This window comes from Sorghum bicolor, chromosome 7, assembly GCF_000003195.3.
Source record: "Sorghum bicolor cultivar BTx623 chromosome 7, Sorghum_bicolor_NCBIv3, whole genome shotgun sequence".
Classification (NCBI taxonomy): domain Eukaryota; kingdom Viridiplantae; phylum Streptophyta; class Magnoliopsida; order Poales; family Poaceae; genus Sorghum; species Sorghum bicolor.
This window is the reverse complement of record NC_012876.2, coordinates 51210281-51228070: the sequence shown is the minus strand read 5'-3', so window position 1 is coordinate 51228070 and position 17790 is coordinate 51210281. Positions and strand designations below refer to the sequence as shown.

Sequence of the window (17790 nt, the reverse complement as noted above, 5' to 3'; positions counted from 1 at the left end):
ACAATAATGAGCCCACCATAAAAATTTTACCACAATTGGACCATAGGAACTACATGTATGAATTATTCAAATTAATTATAGAAAAATATAGATTTAAAGCTACAGCAAAAACTTTGTACTAGAGTATACCATATTATATATTCATTGTGTAGATCTACTCATCGGAGTCTAACAAATTAAATTTTTTATTTTATGATTTTTCTACAATTTATTATGATTTTTTAAGGATTCAGCCGAAATAAATAAAAAAAGAAAATGACAAAACCACTCTAGGGGGTTATTTGACTAGTTTTAAAAGATTAGGGGGTAGAATATCTGATTTTACAGTTTGAGGGATGAAATATCCACCCTAAATAGTTTGGGGGTTATGTAGAATTTTTCCTTTGGCAAATACTTCAAGTATCCTTGGGACAAAGATTAGATGTCCCATGATCTTTTGACCTACACATAATTAAGGGCAAAATAAATAAATACTTAAAAGATATTAGGTGAATGAACAGAATAGAAGGTGACATAATTTTACATTCACAATCCTCAAAACATAAAACATCAATCGCAAGCATGTAAAGGCTCTTGACGAGTGTTACCGAAGAAGAAATAACAGAGCACCGATAGATGATGCAATCTAGTGTACGAGCATGACACAAACTCTCACTGGCACAAGAATTAATCTATGCAGAGATTATTATATTTGCAAATTCCTTTTTCAAAAACCACAATCGCTAGATTGCATTATTGTAAACATTATCGATAGTTACTAAAAATTCAATTATGAGCAATATGTTCAATTGGCATAAACGAAACTCATTTTCTGCATTGGTACACAGGTAATTAAGTTCTAAATGATTAAGTGCACTGGTGATTGGTGAATGTATCCTTGAGGTAAAGATGTACTTGCACCAACAAATCAGCATTGTCATAAAAATTAAAAAAGATCAGCATTTTTTGAAGCAAACTTATGGGAGCACCCAGTAATATAGACATGCAAAATGCAAAAAATATATCCTATTATTTTGTTTAGGACAAAAAGCAAACGACTATGGGTGTGTTTAGATCCAAAATCTTTTTGAATTTTGATACTGTAGCACTTTCGTTTGTATTTGACAAATATTATCCAATCATAGACTAACTAGGCCTAAAAGATTTGTCTCATGATTTACAGGTAAATTGCGTAATTTATTATTTATTATTTATATTTAATATTTCATACAAGTGCTATAAGATTCGATGTAACGGATAATCTTATAATTGTTTGTAATATATATATTGGGCGAGGGGGAGTTATGGCAACGGATCTAGTGCAAACTCATCTCTCATGCAAACTGTGTAAACTATAATCTGAACCGCAGGATGTTGATCCAAGGGGGCGCATGAGAGAGGTGGAAGGAGGGATTTGTAAAAGTATGATTAAGAGCAGGCGGTTAAGTGCAAAATTATCTTATGTCTGTGCCCCTTGGATCAACATCCTAGGATCCAAATTAGTGTTTGCACAGTTTGCACGAGAGATGAGTTTGCACTATATCCGTCGTTGCCGAGTTAAAAAGGGTCAGATTTTGTTTTCTCGGCGACACCAACTCAGGCATCTTTTTGCGCCTCAGGCCTGCTCACAAGGCCACATCGAATATGCATGCTCTCACGCATGCTCGCAAGTCCGTCGATAGATGCACAAATATAGGCGCATTGTATTGTACTTTTGCCTCAAAAAAATGTATTGTACTTTTATAAACACAGAACAGAATGGATGGATCTGAACCAATGTATGCATGCGCATATTTTTTTTTTTTATGAACCGTGCAACCAAAAGACGCCTAGACCCAACAAGGGCCTGTAGTTTCAGTAGGGTCTACTAAAACGAAAACTCCTCCCATTTTATCACACAAGATTAAAAGGTGAACGAATCAACTAACTGCCATATTTACAACAACATCGATCGTTTCAGGTAGCAGTAATCTCATGGTTTCTGCATGAAAGATGAAACCCAGAGTATTGGTTTTTTTCGCAGATGTGGCTTAATTAAATATAAATCACTGCCTTTAATTTGTTTGTTGTAAATAAAAATAATGAAAAAAATTATTAGATAGAGACATGTACAGATCTCTGGGCTGGGATTACTGCTCATTAGATTTATCGATGTGCATTTTATATAATATAACTATAAAGTTAGTCAACCGATCGACACGGATTTTAGAAATTGATTCGTTCTTGGACAGACGGAGGGAGTACATTCATACTAATAAATATTCCATTCTAAAACATGTTATCCAAAATCAACATCGTAGTAAACAAATAGATAATTCAACTTCAAGGAACAATAGCAAGCAAAACGAAGAGAAATTAGCTACAAAACAGCTCTTGCTTTTCACCTGTACTATACTACTCGACGGTGCCGGCGCTGGCTGTGGCTGGGTCCTCATGAACCACGGCGGTCGCTGCCGCTGGGATACTGATACGCCTGATGGGTACCAGCGCTGGCAAGCCGTCCTTCATTCGCCACTCGCGGCCGGACACAATGAGCCGGCCGTGCCACGATTCAGCTGCCAGATAGGCGCCAGCAAGACCCGTAAAAAAGGTGGCGCCGAACAAGGCGGACAAGGCGGCGGCGGAGGCGCCCCGGTGCACGTTCAGTAGGCCATAGGAAGCTGTGCCGGCAAGGATGGAGTTCCAGTGATCCTCCCTCTGGCGCGCGAGGGAGACGGCACTCTCCAAGGCGCAGATCACGGCCATGGCGGCTCCGAGGCTCCCGGATACGCGAGGCGTGTTGGCGCAGACAGCACGGACGGCGGCCGCCAGGCGTCCACCTCCACCTTTGGCCGGCGAGCTGCGGAACCCCTTGACGAAGTGGAAGGTAGAGCCGCAACCGGCGCCGACCACAAAGGCGTCGCCGACGAAGTTGATGAAGCGATAGCGATGGTCCGGGATGTCGTTGTACATCGCCATTATTATCTCGATCTCGACCTAGGCAGGGTCAACTAGCCCGGGTTGGTTTGATTATATATAATAATTATATAAAGAGGCGATGCCTTTGATGTCTATATATATATATACATACATACATACATGACTTGGGCCGGACGTCGATTCGGTAGAAAGAGTTGGAGATCGCCAAGAAACCGAGTCGTACGTGTACACGGAATAGGCCGGATGAGCGAGCGCATACTGTTTCTTTCATCATCGAGAAATAACCAGCAAATTAATATGAACCGAGTCCCTTGTAAGAACACGTGAATTTTGAGGATGTAACGCCATAAATCTTTTGTGTTCGACTGAACTTGGGTAAATCTCCGACTTCCTTTAGGAACACGGCAGGCAGCGGACCCAGGGCCCACCCGATACGGGAGGGATCTCTGGTGAGGAGATTGCCCACCCGAAGCCTCGTTTTTACGAGTGGTGTACTCACGTGTTCTTTGGCGACGCCCCTGGGCATGGCAGGAGAAGATCGAGCGATGGCGGGAGACACGGCAAGGTTGCAGCTGATGCTACCAAGGAACAGATGGGAGGTGACGCATCACCTGACGGCAGAGGCGGCAACAATGCAGTGGTAGGGGTAGCAGCGGCGACAGAGGAAGTCCCCGGGCGGGGAATCCCTGGAACTGATGAAGCAGCAACAGCCCCTGGCGGGAGCTGCGGAGACGGAGGATGATGATGAATTCAATCCGGAGGCAGTGGCTGGGGGATCGACAAGAGGAAGTGGCTTTGCGATGGCGTGTTTCTACTCCAGTAATTAAGCCATACACAATGTCAAGGTTCTTTTCTCTGACATGAGCAGAGCTTGGGGCATCAAGGAAACAATGGAGGCACGGCCGCTCACGGAGCATCGTTTTGTGCTGAAGTCTGTCCATGGAGGCACAAGGGCGACGCTCCCATCGTCATGCCGTACGACGGCCTCCGGCGTCCATCAGAGATTGCCGTGGACAGGATTGGATTATGAGTGCAATTTCATGATGTGCCTGAAGTTTTGATGAATGAAGCTTTCACTTCACTCTGGAGCTAGCAAAAGAGTTGAGCAAAGACGTCTGTGGATGACTTTCTGAGAGCTATAGATTGATGTTTCCCCTTTGCAAATCCACTGCAGAATTTCGTTCAAGGGAAAAAGGCTTGATGGCTTTCCGAGTCAAGTAAGAGAACGTACCAAATTTCTGCTTTCTCTGCAGCAGGATTGGCCATAACGAGGATGAGTGCCCTGATGAGGAACATGTCAACCGTCAGCACAAGCCTTTTATGAGTGCAGCAGGATTGGCCATAACGTGGATGAGTTCGCTGATGAGGAACATGTCAATACGTCCTTCCCCCATCAGAAAGGACGCGGGCAACTTCTAGTAGTAGAGTGAACAGAGCCTTAAACTTTCCAGGCTTGCAGAGGGATAATAGTTGCCAAAAAAATTCAAAATTCTCCATCACATCAAATATTGCGGCACATGTATAGAGTATTAAATATAGACATAAACTAATTATACAGTTTACCTGTAATTTATGATATAGATCTTTTTAGCCTAGTTAATCCATGATTGGATAATAATTACCAAATACAGACGAAAGTGCTACATTACCCAAAATCTAAAAATTTTGCCAACTGAACCATGCCTAAAGCGTTGGCGCTTGCAGGTGCTAGTTCAGCGAAGTGAAGCTATTGAGCGAGGAGCCGGACACTCAACTTCGCCTAGGACTCTAACCTGACCAAGATGGCAACACAACTTTGATACGAGATACGCAGGCTATTGAAGAATCAGTTAGCAAGCTGAATAAAAATCTGACCGAAGAATTAGCCAAAGGAGTCCACGACATGGCAGTGGATGGGACCCACGTCAAGGTTACAGATAACCCACTTTTCAACATGGGTGAGATAGCCACTGGCGTTTCGGCAGGCACTGCACTGGAGGGCCACAAGAGAAAGAGAGGGTGTCTGGCCTAGACTCCTTTCCAGGGTCGACAGAGAATTCTAATGCTGCTAGCTCTGCCCGGGATGATGTTGGCCTCAACGCCAAAGGACTATGGCAGAAAAATTGCAGCGTGCAAAGGCCATGGTGGACTACAAGTGGATAGCAAAGGAGGCGCCAAGCCTGGAGACAAGTCTGGAAAGAAGAAGATGTCGCCGGCAAAGATTGCGGGGACCCTGAAGATTGTGCATAACAAAGGAGGTGATAAACCTATTGATGGGGAAGGATGGCAGAGTTAGCGTGGGTCAAGCGAAGGTGGGCGCCAACACTGGCGGCTCCAAGAAGGCAAGAACACGACTCGGGTCGTTGATCGGTTGTCAGAGTTGGAGATGGCCAAGAAACCGAGTCATATTAGAACACGTACGCGTACATGGAATAGGCCAGATGAGCGAGTGCATACTGTTTCTTTCATCATCGAGAAATAACCAGCAAATGTGAACCGAGTCTCTTGGTAGAACACGTGAATTTTGAGGATGTAATGCCATAAATCTTTTGTGTTCGGCTGAACGTGGATAGTCTCAATATAACCCTGGAGGCTTTGATATTCTTGATAAGCTTGTTCTCATAATGGGAGGTGAAATTGGTCCAGCTTGTTGTTTGTCAAAAAATGTGAAACTAAGATCTTTTTGTTCCTTGCAATAGAGAAAAGTCTTGGATACTCGATTTGCATTACATTGTCATTCCATACGTCAGACCAGAATAGGACAGTAGATCCATCGAATGTTGCAGTTTGGAATATCTTTGAAGAGATCACAAAGATTTAAATATCACTCCACCAGAAAGAACATTTTTCGGTTGTAGCATGAGGGAATTGCCTTTAGAATAATGTGCATGCCAGATTAATTTCACCCAGGGAACCTCCTTGTTATAAAATTTATCTAAGTGTTTAAGCAAGAGAGCAGAGTTTTGAGTTTTGGGGTTAATGATACCCAGACCACCTTTTCTTTTTAGTTTAGAGCATTTTTTCCAAGCTAACAGGAGTTTCATCTTCCGAGTTGGAAGTGCAATTTATCCTTCACAGGCTCACAGCTGCCTCCAAGTTTCGTCGTCCCCAAAGGCTATGACCATTATTTATTCTATTCCAGCTCTCCGGTACAGGTTCTGGTAACACATTCAGGGCCTATAGTTGGAAGCCTGAAGAACTTGTGTGGTAAAGAGTGATGCTTCGGAGTTACCTGAAAAGTTAATGGTTTTTGCCTGGCGAGGCTTCTAGCATGAAGAAAAGCCAATTTGGTTGGAGGCCTGTGCATTAGAACGTTAATAAGAGGAGATATTCATGTATCATTGTGTTAACTAATGTTTGTGGTATATAATTAGTATATAGATTTTGCAATTTTACTAAGTAAATATATTTGTATAAATATTTTCTGAATTAAATAAATAGAGAATTATTTATAAATATAAAAAATTATCTATTAATTATGTTTACTTAAAGAGAGGAAAAACAATCTAGTATGGTTTATTGAATGAACAGCTATGTTATATGAGTGGCAGATTAGTTTCGAGAAAACTAATAGAAAAACAATAATAGCATGTCTCTCTTTTTTTGGATGAAAAGCATGTCTCTCATTTAATTTAATAGAGTATTAGAGTGTATCAATAAACAATAAACAATGCATCAACTGTAGTTATGCCAGGCAAAGAAACGGAAGCCAGGCATCCAATTTTAAAAATATATTAAAGTTTTCTCCGTAAAATGAAATTGAGAAAATGTTTCTAATCAAACATCTTTAACTATATTTAATAAATAATTAAACTTGTTTAAGGCCATGTTTGGTTGCGAATGTTTAGACACATGTACAGAGTAATAAATATAGATTATTTACGAAATTAATAACACAGCTAGAGAATAATTTGCGAGACGAATCTTTTAAGCTTAATTAGTTCAAATAAAACGAAAATACTACAGCTTTAACACCTCCAACCAAACACTTCTTTAATAAAATAGTAAAATAGAAATAAAATATTTATTCCTATTAAATTAAGTCAATAATGGTACACGTTTGCCTTAATAAAATAGCTAATTTACGTTTGCCTTAATTAAGTACTAGCTAATGCACGGTAGTTAAGACCCTGTTTAGATTGTAGATGAAAAATTTTTGAATGTCACATAGGATGTGTCAAGGATGTTGGAGGGGTTTTTAAAAACTAATAAAAAAATAAATTACATAGCTCGTCTGAAAACTGCAAGACAAATCTATTAAGCATAATTAATCTGTCATTAGCACATGTAGGTTACTGTAGCACTTAAGGCTAATCATGGACTAACTAAGCTTAAAAGATTCGTCTCACGATTTTCAACCAAACTGTGTAATTAGTTTATTTTTTTATCTATATTTAATGTTACATGCATGTGTCTAAAGATTCGACGGGATGGATGAAAATTTTTTGAGTGGGAAACTAAACAGGGCCTAAATAGCTAAAGCAATCAAATCAGACATTCGACGAGTAGTACCGGTCCAGGCAAAGCAGCAGCAGGAGCCAAACGCCTTGTTTAGTTCCAAAAAATTTTAGGAGCATTTTCGTTTGTATTTGATAAATATTGTCTAATCATAGACTAACTAAGCTCAAAATATTCGTCTCGTCAATTCTGACCAAACTGTGTAATTAGTTTTTATTTTCGTTTATATTTAATACTTTATGCATGCGTCTAAAGATTCAATGTGATGGGAAATCTAAAAAATTTTGCAAAATTTTTAAGCGTCCGTTTTTCTACTGGAGTCCGGGCTAAGATTGGCAGGCAACCCACCAGTCTGCAACAAAACAAGGTGCAGTCAGCTTCCAGGCAAGCTACATGCTGATGCGAGACATTCTTCTGAGGCCGGGCCTTTTAGTTCCCCAAAAATTTTGTAAAATTTTTCAGATTTTGCGTCACATCGAATCTTTAGACTTATGTATAGAGTATTAAATATATATGAAAATAAAAACTAATTGTATAATTTGGTCGGAATTGACGAGACGAATCTTTTGAGCCTAGTTAATCCATATTTGACAATATTTGTCAAATACAAACGAAAGTGCTACTATTCCTATTTTGCAAATTTTTTTGGAAGTAAACAAGGCCTAAAAAATTTTGCAAAATAGGAATAGTAGTATTTTCGTTTGTATTTGACAAATATTGTTCAATTATGGACTAACTAGACTCAAAAGATTCGTCTCGTCAATTCCGACCAAACTGTACAATTAGTTTTTATTTTCATCTATATTTAATACTCCATACATACGTCTAAAGATTCGATGTGACGAAGAATCTGAAAAATTTTGCAAAATTTTTAGGGAACTAAACAAGGCCTGAGCATGTTTGCCCTCGGCGCCTCGCTGGTGACTTGCTTAGGTCTTATTTATTTATTTATTTGTGAAATTTTTTTGAATTTTAATATTATAGCATTTTTGTTTTTATTTGACAAATATTATCCAATCATAGAGTAATTAGGCTTAAAAGATTCATCTTATAATTTATAGATAAACTTTGCAATTAGTTTTTATTTTTATTTATATTTAAACTCCATATATATGCCGTAAGATTCGATGTGACGAGAAATCTTAAAAAAATTTTGGTTTTTGTGGGAACTAAACAAGGCCTTACCAAACTTGCCATGCACACCAAAGTTTGAGGTGGCTCCGTGAGCCATCAGAGCCTCATTCGAGCCTATTTGTTTGAGGTGGCTTGGTTACCAACACACAACAGTACCAGCCTCATTCAGTTGGGCTAAGGCTCTGTTTAGATTTATAGGCTCTGTTTATAGTCCATGTTTGAGGTAGGCATTGTTTAGTTGCAATTTATAGGCTCTGTTTATTTATAGGCTCTGTTTATTTGGGAGAAACCACAACGATTTACCTCAAACATGGACTATAAACAGAGTCCATGTTTGAGGTAGGCATTATAGCCCTTTACCTCGAACATGCCTACTTTGAGGTAGGCATTATAGGCCCTTTACCTCAAACATAGACTATAAACAGAGCCTATAAACAGATTTATAGGCTCTGTTTATTTGAGAGAAACCACAACGATTTACCTCAAACATGGACTATAAACAGAGTCCATGTTTGAGGTAGGCATTATAGGCCCTTTACCTCGAACAGTACCTCTTTCTACTGTGATGAGGATAACCGTCGTTGAGATTCAGACATGGACACAGGGTAATCGACGACGTTCTTTCTACTGTGATGGGGATAACCGTCGTTGAGATTCAGGGGCTGTTTGGTTGCTAGCCACAGTTTGCCACACTTTACCTTAGATAAGTTTGACCAAGTTGGCAAGTGTTTGGTTGACAATTAAGTTTAGGCATGATTCTTTTGGGTTCCACATGTCATAGAGTTAAAAAGTGTGGCAAGATTCCTTTAGGCATGGCAAAGTGTGGCAACCAATTTGCTAGCCACACTTTTTGTGGCTTGCCACACTTGCCTAAAGTTAGTCGTGGTAGATTATGGCTAGCAACCAAACATCCCCTCAGACATGGACCCAGGGTAATCGACACCACCAACCCCTTTGTGGCTCCGTTCAACAACAGTATTTTTCTCTTACAAAAAATACTCTCAGCTATGTGTTTTCAAACAAACAAGCTCAATTCATTATGAGAAAATGGCTATTATAGGACTCCAATCGTTGTGGTTTCTCCCAAATAGGACTATAAATATTTGTTTCTCCCAAATAGTACTCCAAATATTATTTGTAAGCTCTAATGACATTTTAATATAATTAACCATGTTTTAAGTCCTAAATACATGTATTTGGCTATGGCAATAATGCTTTTGCCCCTGGCTGCCTGTTTTAAGTAGACAACAGTGATCTTGCATGGGCAACGACATCTATTTGCAGGGATTGGTCCACCTGGACATCGGGTACTTGGCCATCTCCACCTTGGTCGTCTTCACCAGCAGCGTCACTGCCTACCCTGAGAACGCCTAGAACTTCCAGTGTGGGCTGGGCACAGAACAAGACATCAATATCATGTACAAGACGAAAAACGAGGCACACCAGCAGCAGAAGCCCCACCGTGGTCATGTGCGCGAACGCGTTGTTCCTGGTGTCATCTAGTCTCCTGCCCGGCGAGGCAAGCCCTAGGTCACTTGCCGTCTGGCCTCCTGCCAGCGTGATGAGGCTGCAAGATGGGGCTTCGACGGTCGTTGGAGGGAGCAGATCGCCTGCCGCCGCCGGGGGCTCGCCGGGCAACGGTGGATCGCCGGGGAGAGGTGGCACCATGGTGGGGCGGCGGCGGAGTCGAATAGGATGGGCGACGGAAGACTCATGGTGGAAACGTCGATTTTTTTTAGAGAGAAACTGCAACGTTGCAATCTGTGTAAAGGCTGAAGGCAATACAGTCATTAACTGAAAATACATGTATTTTGAATTACCAAAATTAATTAAAAAGAGCCAAAATATCATTAGAGCTTATAAACAACGTTTAGAGTCCTGTTTGGGAGAAACCAACGTTACGAGTCCTATTTAGAAGAAGCCACAACGATTGGAGTCCTATAATAGCCGTTTTCTCATTCATTATTGATTCCGCCAATTAGAGAGATCCCCGTGGGCTTTTACAATAAGAAAATTCTCGTAGAGAGTTGCCAAATTTTTAGGCACTTCTATCACATGAGCGGGTCACGATGGCATCTGCGATCAGAGATCCACAAATACAAAAATTACGGAACCATTGAAATTTTTCCAAGCCACCTCGTGCAATGCAATGGCACTTATGTCACATAGGCTCGCTGCAAACGCTTCTTTAACCAATATAACTTTGTTGAACAGCGATCGTGCACGCACATATAGATCTTACCGACAACATAAACTTGTTGCAAACTTAAACCTAAGCCAGCAACAAGATGCTCTTTCATCAACCGAACATGGTCTAGAGAAAGCATCGACATGAGACTAGGATCTGCAAAATTTCTTCTGTAGTTTCTAGGGTATTATTGATCTGCACTAACACCTTCAATTACAGGACCTACCTAATAAGTTAACCAAAGCAGCTTCAGGTCACTCAAAGCATAAGCTTAGACGATGGTCCAAAACCTGCCAGACGAAACTGGAGCCTGCTCCATGGCAAAACTGATGTCATCCTCGACCGAAATGGACATTGTCCATGAAAAATCCTGTTTAGTCTTGACTGCTGAGCACTCTGATCTTCCAAGTTACACCTAGCCATGCCCGTCCGAAGGTCAGAGTAACCAGGCCTACTTTGGGAAACCACGGACAGTGTTGTTTTTACAAAGTGAATGGACTCCCATCTTATCAACAAAACTGGGTCATGAGGTGTTCCTTTGATGAAGAGCGTACTTGACAACCTCGTAGAAGGAAATGACAATACCAACTGATGGACCAGCGCGTGCAACACGTGGGCCAACGCCAGTGAACAGCCCTTTCATGCCTCCAGACCTGCCAGAGAACAATATAAGCAAGCAGCAAATCAATTACGAGTATATGATAGATGCCCCTTACTAAACCAACTACTAAACTATAATAACTAAGAGAGAAATATGGAAGCAGGGAGGTCCGCATCTCTCATTTTGCCCATAACATTTGAAGTCTGGCAAAACTATAACTAAGGAAGATCGTCTGGGGAAACTAATTACATCAAATGTCTGCAACCTGCTACAATTTCTCAGGAATATCAAAACTAAACATGCAAGTCGCTAAAACATTCTTCCTTAATACTATTCCAAAATGCAGGAAACTACATGAAAGATGGCAGATTATTTTCTGCAGCAATGTGCAGGTTCAACAAAGTTCTTTCAGAAATCTTGGTGAAAGTTCAAAGCTAAAAAAGTGCAGGCTCAACATCAGCGAATTTCACCCCAGCACGATTTATATACACAAGGGGGAAAGGAGTGCAGCATGTTGACAAACCATGATTTTGTAGGAATGAATAGGTCATGAATCAAACAAGCAAATGCACAAACAGCATGGGTGGGCTGCAAGTGGTTCAGCAGCGGCAGCTAAAAGACCATGAGCCTCAGCGTTGACTTGTGTTGGTGCTCAGTTTGGCACCAATGTAGTAGATCCAGTGTTCTACAAAAACACAACTAAACGCTCGCCTAGGCATGCTTAAGCACGGAACAGAGCCCTGGGGCCTCACCTAGGCCATAGGCATCCAATTAAACACCGGCCAACGTGTAAGTGGCGTAGAATCAGAGGAAATCAGGAGGATGGCAAGCTAGCATGTGTAGAGATGAGCAGCAGTAGCATGCACGAGTGCGGTGGGAAGCAGCACGTGAAGAAACACAAACTTGCACCGTAGTGGCAGCCACCAACTCCTCAAGTAGCCGCCGGTGCAGCACATACCTGCCACCCCAGCACACTTTCCCTAGTGATCCCAGACCTTGCGGTTTGTGACGTGCGGCTGGATGTGTGGGCAGAGACCTTGCAGTCTGTGAAATGCGACTACCTGGCCGGGCCTGTGCCCCTTAACATCTTCTGGACCAAGGGAAATACTACTGCTGATCTGCTGGGCCTGTTGTTGTCTAGACTGAATCTGTGATGCAGTGATGCACTTAAACACACCGGCAACAAAACAAAGAAGAAAAAAGCACAAATGTTTCGTTGGATTTAATCTCCCCTTAGGCATCCTAGGCACCAATCAGTGGCCTAGCACCTTTTAGAACCTTGGGTAGATCAGTCTCACATAAAAAATGACAAACAAATCGTTCTAACCGCAAAAAAACTAGATCCACTAACCTAAATGATGTCAAGACTTGTTTCTGGAATATTATGACAAGCAGGATTCACCTACTGGATTTCAGCTTATGACCCAGCTCCAAACCTTTAGGTATGAGACAGAAGAGCGGTCCTGACATTACAAGTTTTTAATAAACAGTTTCACCTTCCATGTGCATGGTGGTCAATCTCATTGGATTATATAGTTAACCCCCCCCCCCCCCCCAACCCCTCCCACCCAAAAAAAGATCCATGAACCCAAGCAGCGAAAAAAATGCTGGTTTCTGGCTTATTATGAAATGAACACCCAAGGCATATCAGATTTCCACTGACAAGCCATCGAAACTCCGATCAACTTCATTAATGCTCATGTGAAACCAAAATCAAATATTTTGTATCATATATTCTATTAGCTTCAGAATATTTGTATTTTGCTATTTTTTTAGTTTTCTATGTTTCACGCATAAATGTTCAGAAGATGCAACTCTCAAGAGCAAATTCAAGCAAAACCTACAAACGAGTCAATCAGTAAGCATACTCATTGATCATATTGATCCTACGATCCTATTTGTTTAATTGGAGTAGATCAATTTAGAAAATTATTATTTGTGTATTATGCATAATAATTGCTACAATAATGTACTTAAGTTTAACAAATACAATCAGAATGATTGAGGGGTTGACTTAGCTTGATCTAGTTTTCTAAGGTCTTGCTCTCGCTAGCTTTTGAGACATACTACTATGTCAGCCTATCAATTCAATCTAACACAGAGAAACAACAATTAAAAGCAAATGATCTAAAACTAGACAGCGAGTCCTGATTTTTTATGTATTTAGGATAGAAATCAACTGGAGTTTAAATTATGGAAGATCTCCAAAAGGTTATTTCTTGTAATGATGATTAAAACAGTCAGGGTATATATTTCAAAAAGAAGCTTCTGATTGTTTTATAAATAGTCAAATAGGTCACAATATTGAAGTGTTGGTCAGTCTGTCAGGTGCATTGGCTCAATGGCTAACCATAGACCCCGCTTACATTCATGGAATATTTTACACACAAATTTGACTAGCCAGATTTCTTATATTTAATTACTGTATGGAAACTGCAAATGAGAATGCCATACAGTCAGGGATGAGTTTTAAAAGAATTCTAGTCTCAGGTCAACCTATATGTCATATACCTGGGGTTCGCAAACTGGGATGTATAAAGAACTAATTTAGGATGGCATATACCTAGGGTTCGCAAACTGGGATGTATGAAGAACTAATTTAGGATGGCATATACCTAGGGTTTGCAAACTGGGCTGTAAAAAGAAATCAATTATGTGAACACAGCTTGCTACTGAATAGAGGCAATTGGAACTTAGCGACTCTATCAGGGTACAGCAGGACAACATGGTAAAAGCATAATTCATATGCCCAATGAATGAGCCATATGTAGGGTTCAAAACTGAAAACCAACACAACCACAATAGCAAAATGTACAGCCCATCAAACATGCTACTTTATATTTTGGGAATGAGGTATTTCATTACCTCCATATCTCAGTTAATGTTTGCCTTGTAGTCATCCTCATTGCCTTCTCAGTATCCTTCTGAAATTTAGAAAGAAAGGAATAAGAAACTGAAACAGGAACAAGAAATGGCAATATGCAGCAATAAAGTCACACGAGTATGCACGCATAAGAAACAAGTAGCAGGTGAAAAATAATGGAACGTGAATTATAATAAAGAGTACCAAATAATACACAAACCTCTATCTGTCTCCTTGTTTTTGCAACATCCAGAGGGCATGTGGCACCAGCAGCAAGACTGCCCGCTACAAAACCAGCAGCAAAATTTGCTCCCAATACACTAGCTGCATTGCCTTCTTCTCCAACAAGACCAAGCAGTTTTCTTCGCATCTGAACATGGTGTTAGCAAAGTGAGATTCATGTCATGAAAGTGAGCCATAAATTTAACAAATATGAGTTTCCATGACCAAGAAGGCAGAAACTTACGGGCTCAAGAGTTGACCAGCATATAGCAGAGAAAGGAACATCTCGAGCAAGTTGTGCACCCACCCCAGTCCACAGAACACGGTAGTTTTGTACTGTTTCGCCAATCAAAGCAATAAGCTGTTAGAATCAAGACAAGAACACAAGAAGTTGACAGGTGCCAAAATGGTAAAGATGGTGCTGACATGTCATCCAATTAAAAAGAATATGCAGAATCAACTAGTTACAGAAACAGTTAAAACCAACATACCATTCTGACTTGAACTTGCAAGTGGTGAGATGACACCAACCAAGGTTTTCCACATTCCAGGAGGCTTCACTCCAGGCCGAAACTCTTTATATGCCTGTTACCATAGACTAGTGACTACTTGATATTTTGATTTTAAATGGATGGAAAAAGAGTTACATAAGACTAACTTTTGTGCAGAAACAATGATCTGAGATGAATGCATTATAAGACATAACTAAACTATAAACTATACATATGGCATGAGCCCGTATATAGAAGAACTTCACATGGAGGTGTACCTGCATACGCGTCCTTGCCAACTCAATTGGAGAACAAGCAATACATGCTAACGAACGTGCAACAGATCCTGCTACTAGCGGGGCATATGGTGTCAAGCCAGGAGCATTGCTTCTTGTGAAATCCTCAATCCAGTTGCGGAATATATCATAACAAGGCAAGTATATCCCAACCTGTTTGTGATCAAAGAAATTAGTAACAGGTGCAATTGATTTGAACATACAAAGTAATATAGATTCAGAATATTACGTTGTACAAACTACAATAAAGAAACAGAGATAGCAAGTTATACAGGATGCTGAGTGATATGGCTAAAAACTCAACACAAACTATGATACTACGTGCATCAGTTAGACAGGTGGAAATTAGTCCAAGAGGTTAACCCCATAAAGCTTCTTCTACAAAAAATGAAATAAACATATCACATCATACAAAGGACAAAAAAAAAGCTGAATTTGCTTTCAAAGCTAAGTGAAAACTATACGAATAATTCAAATAGGACAGATTGAAACTACTAAACAGATGTTCAGCAGGCAACAGAGCAGCATAGAACATTTAAAAACAAGATAATGACCACAAAAATGGAATGTAGCAGAGAACTTACAGTGGGTACAGCTAATGCTAAGCCTGCATTTGTTCCTCTCCATAGTCTAACGAACCCCTCCTAAAACAACCAATTAAGCAATGTTATGAGCTCATCTGTCCATCATATATTGCTACTTGCTTAAAAGAGAAAATATAACAAAGAAGGAACACTTGTTACCTGTCTAACCACTTTCAAGAATACATCAAGTGTTCCCTTGTACTGAAAGCAATCAGGAGGACAAACCGGCTCACTTCCTAATACAAGACCACGTGTGCATGAAGGAGAGCATCTGAATTCAGATAGGATCTGGAAAACGCTGAAACACATCAGCAACAATCCTCAAGTCTAATACACTGGTTTGAGGATCAAATCCATGAGAATGAAATCAGACTGTTGACAAAAGACAGTACCACCAACAGTATTTTAAGAAATGAAATTTTGTTTTACAACATAAAAAGCATTGCAGTTTTCCAATAAAAGTGCGGTCATCAAAGACGATAGCTTTAACTAAGAAATCAGCACCATCTATATATCAACTAAAAAATGGGTTGTCTACACACACACGTCCTAAAATTGGTTGCATACCTCATCCTAACAATCAGCACTACAATTTAGTACCCCCAGTGGTCTTACAGAAAGGTAAATAACATAATCAGTACATCTACCAAAAAGTAACAAAATGCAGCCAAATGCCACATTGTGCAATAGCTGAACACCCCTGACGAACTATCCAAGTATCAATACCTGCTTGTTGAACAAGCAGTTGAGGGAAATGAACTCGGAAGAATCTATGCAATGCACCCAGTTCAGGTTGGTAGAATAGCCAGCTGATCACTAGCGCAAACACAAACCAATCTGTCATTTCTTACCTGCCTTCCTGGACAAGCATGAAAATAACAAAAACCATGACCTGAAATGTGCATGCCTTTGGCCCAACCGCAAAACAGCAATAGCTGGCAGATGAACATAGCTACAAACATTTGCATCACACCAGTGACCTGGCCAATCCCACAGGGACCATGCCAGCAGCCCAGTACTACCCATAGACATCTATAAACACAAGCTCCATTTTGGATTCCTCCCTAACCTAGTCACCGAAAATACAAAACCTACACGTAGGCACTCGAAGCCGAGATCAGTAACTGAGTTAGCCACTGCCAAATCCAAACGACACACAGCGCAGAACAGAATGAATCGGATTCCTCACCGCATCCGGGCCAAGCGCCGCCATCTGGGCAGGCTGGTGGTACAGCACCCCTGCCGCCTGGGCCTGCAACCTCGTCTGCATCGAGACACAGGAAACGCGTTAGACGCCGAAGAGGACGCACACAAACACTCTCTCTCCGGGAGGAGAGACCTGCGTGAGCGAGGGAGTGAGTGCCCCCGGGGAACCGACCTTGGCGACATCGAGAGGGTTGACGATGATAGCCGAGACGAAGGCGGCACCGGCGGCGGAGAGCGCGCGCTCGAACATCCCGAGCTCCTGGTCCGCCCCCGCGGACGGAGCGGGACCCGAGGAGGAGGGGGACGGAGAGGACGACCCCTGGTGCGAAGGTGTTACGCCGCCCGAGAGGTCGACCCGCGCGGCGGCGGCGGTCATCCAGGTGGGGAGGGAGCCCCTGGAGCAGCCCACCATAGCGCCCGACTGGCTCGGAAACCCTAGGCCACGTCGGCTCCGGTCTCGATCGGGGGATTCGGGCGGCGTGGTTGGCGGTGCGGCCACGGCTATGGTCCCTCCCTCTCTCTCTCTCTAGAAGAGGAGGCTCCTGGAAGAGAGGAGGCGCAGGGAGGAGGGAGGCGCAGGGTTGGGGTTGGTCAGTTGGTGTCGCTTTCTAGAGAGTCCTGTGAGGGCGTTAGGTTTTCTTTTTCTCGTGTGGAGACATCGTGTAGTCGTGTCTCGATTTTCATCCCTTTGAATTCCGGCGACTGTTTTTTCTTTTTTCCAAAAATTTTGTAGGCTAGGTCAGAGTGTGATCTCAGCACTTACGAAGAGGATGGTATTGATTGCAAGATATATTTCTTTTGATATTATTATTCCTATTGTGCTGTTTTGATTAAAAAAAGACTCATTGATAAGCAATAACTTTTACCTAA

At 41.4% G+C, this 17790-nt stretch overlaps 2 protein-coding genes across 2 annotated transcripts; both read right to left on the bottom strand.

The window, feature by feature from the left end:
- LOC8070018 (mitochondrial import inner membrane translocase subunit TIM17-3) lies at positions 2374-2937 on the bottom strand. Its single transcript, XM_002444236.1, has one exon. The coding sequence runs from the start codon at positions 2935-2937 to the stop codon at positions 2374-2376; it is 564 nt and encodes a 187-aa protein (XP_002444281.1).
- Positions 10626-17540, bottom strand: LOC8070017 (mitochondrial carrier protein MTM1). The gene is made up of 10 exons (XM_002444235.2): positions 17093-17540; positions 16904-16978; positions 15874-16002; positions 15715-15774; positions 15113-15283; positions 14835-14928; positions 14588-14679; positions 14342-14491; positions 14124-14182; positions 10626-11310 (listed from the first exon to the last, which is right to left on the bottom strand). The coding sequence occupies exons 1-10, from the start codon at positions 17330-17332 to the stop codon at positions 11181-11183; spliced, it is 1200 nt and encodes a 399-aa protein (XP_002444280.1). The 5' UTR covers positions 17333-17540; the 3' UTR covers positions 10626-11180.

Coding starts and splice junctions, on each gene's coding strand:
- LOC8070018 (XM_002444236.1), bottom strand. CDS start 2,937: ATGGCGATGTACAACGACATCCCGGACCATCGCTATCGCTTCATCAAC.
- LOC8070017 (XM_002444235.2), bottom strand. CDS start 17,332: ATGGTGGGCTGCTCCAGGGGCTCCCTCCCCACCTGGATGACCGCCGCC. Junction 14,929..15,112: donor TGGCAAGGACGCGTATGCAG/GTACACCTCCAT, acceptor CTATGGTAACAG/GCATATAAAGAGTTTCGGCC. Junction 14,680..14,834: donor TGCAAGTTCAAGTCAGAATG/GTATGTTGGTTT, acceptor TTGGCGAAACAG/TACAAAACTACCGTGTTCTG.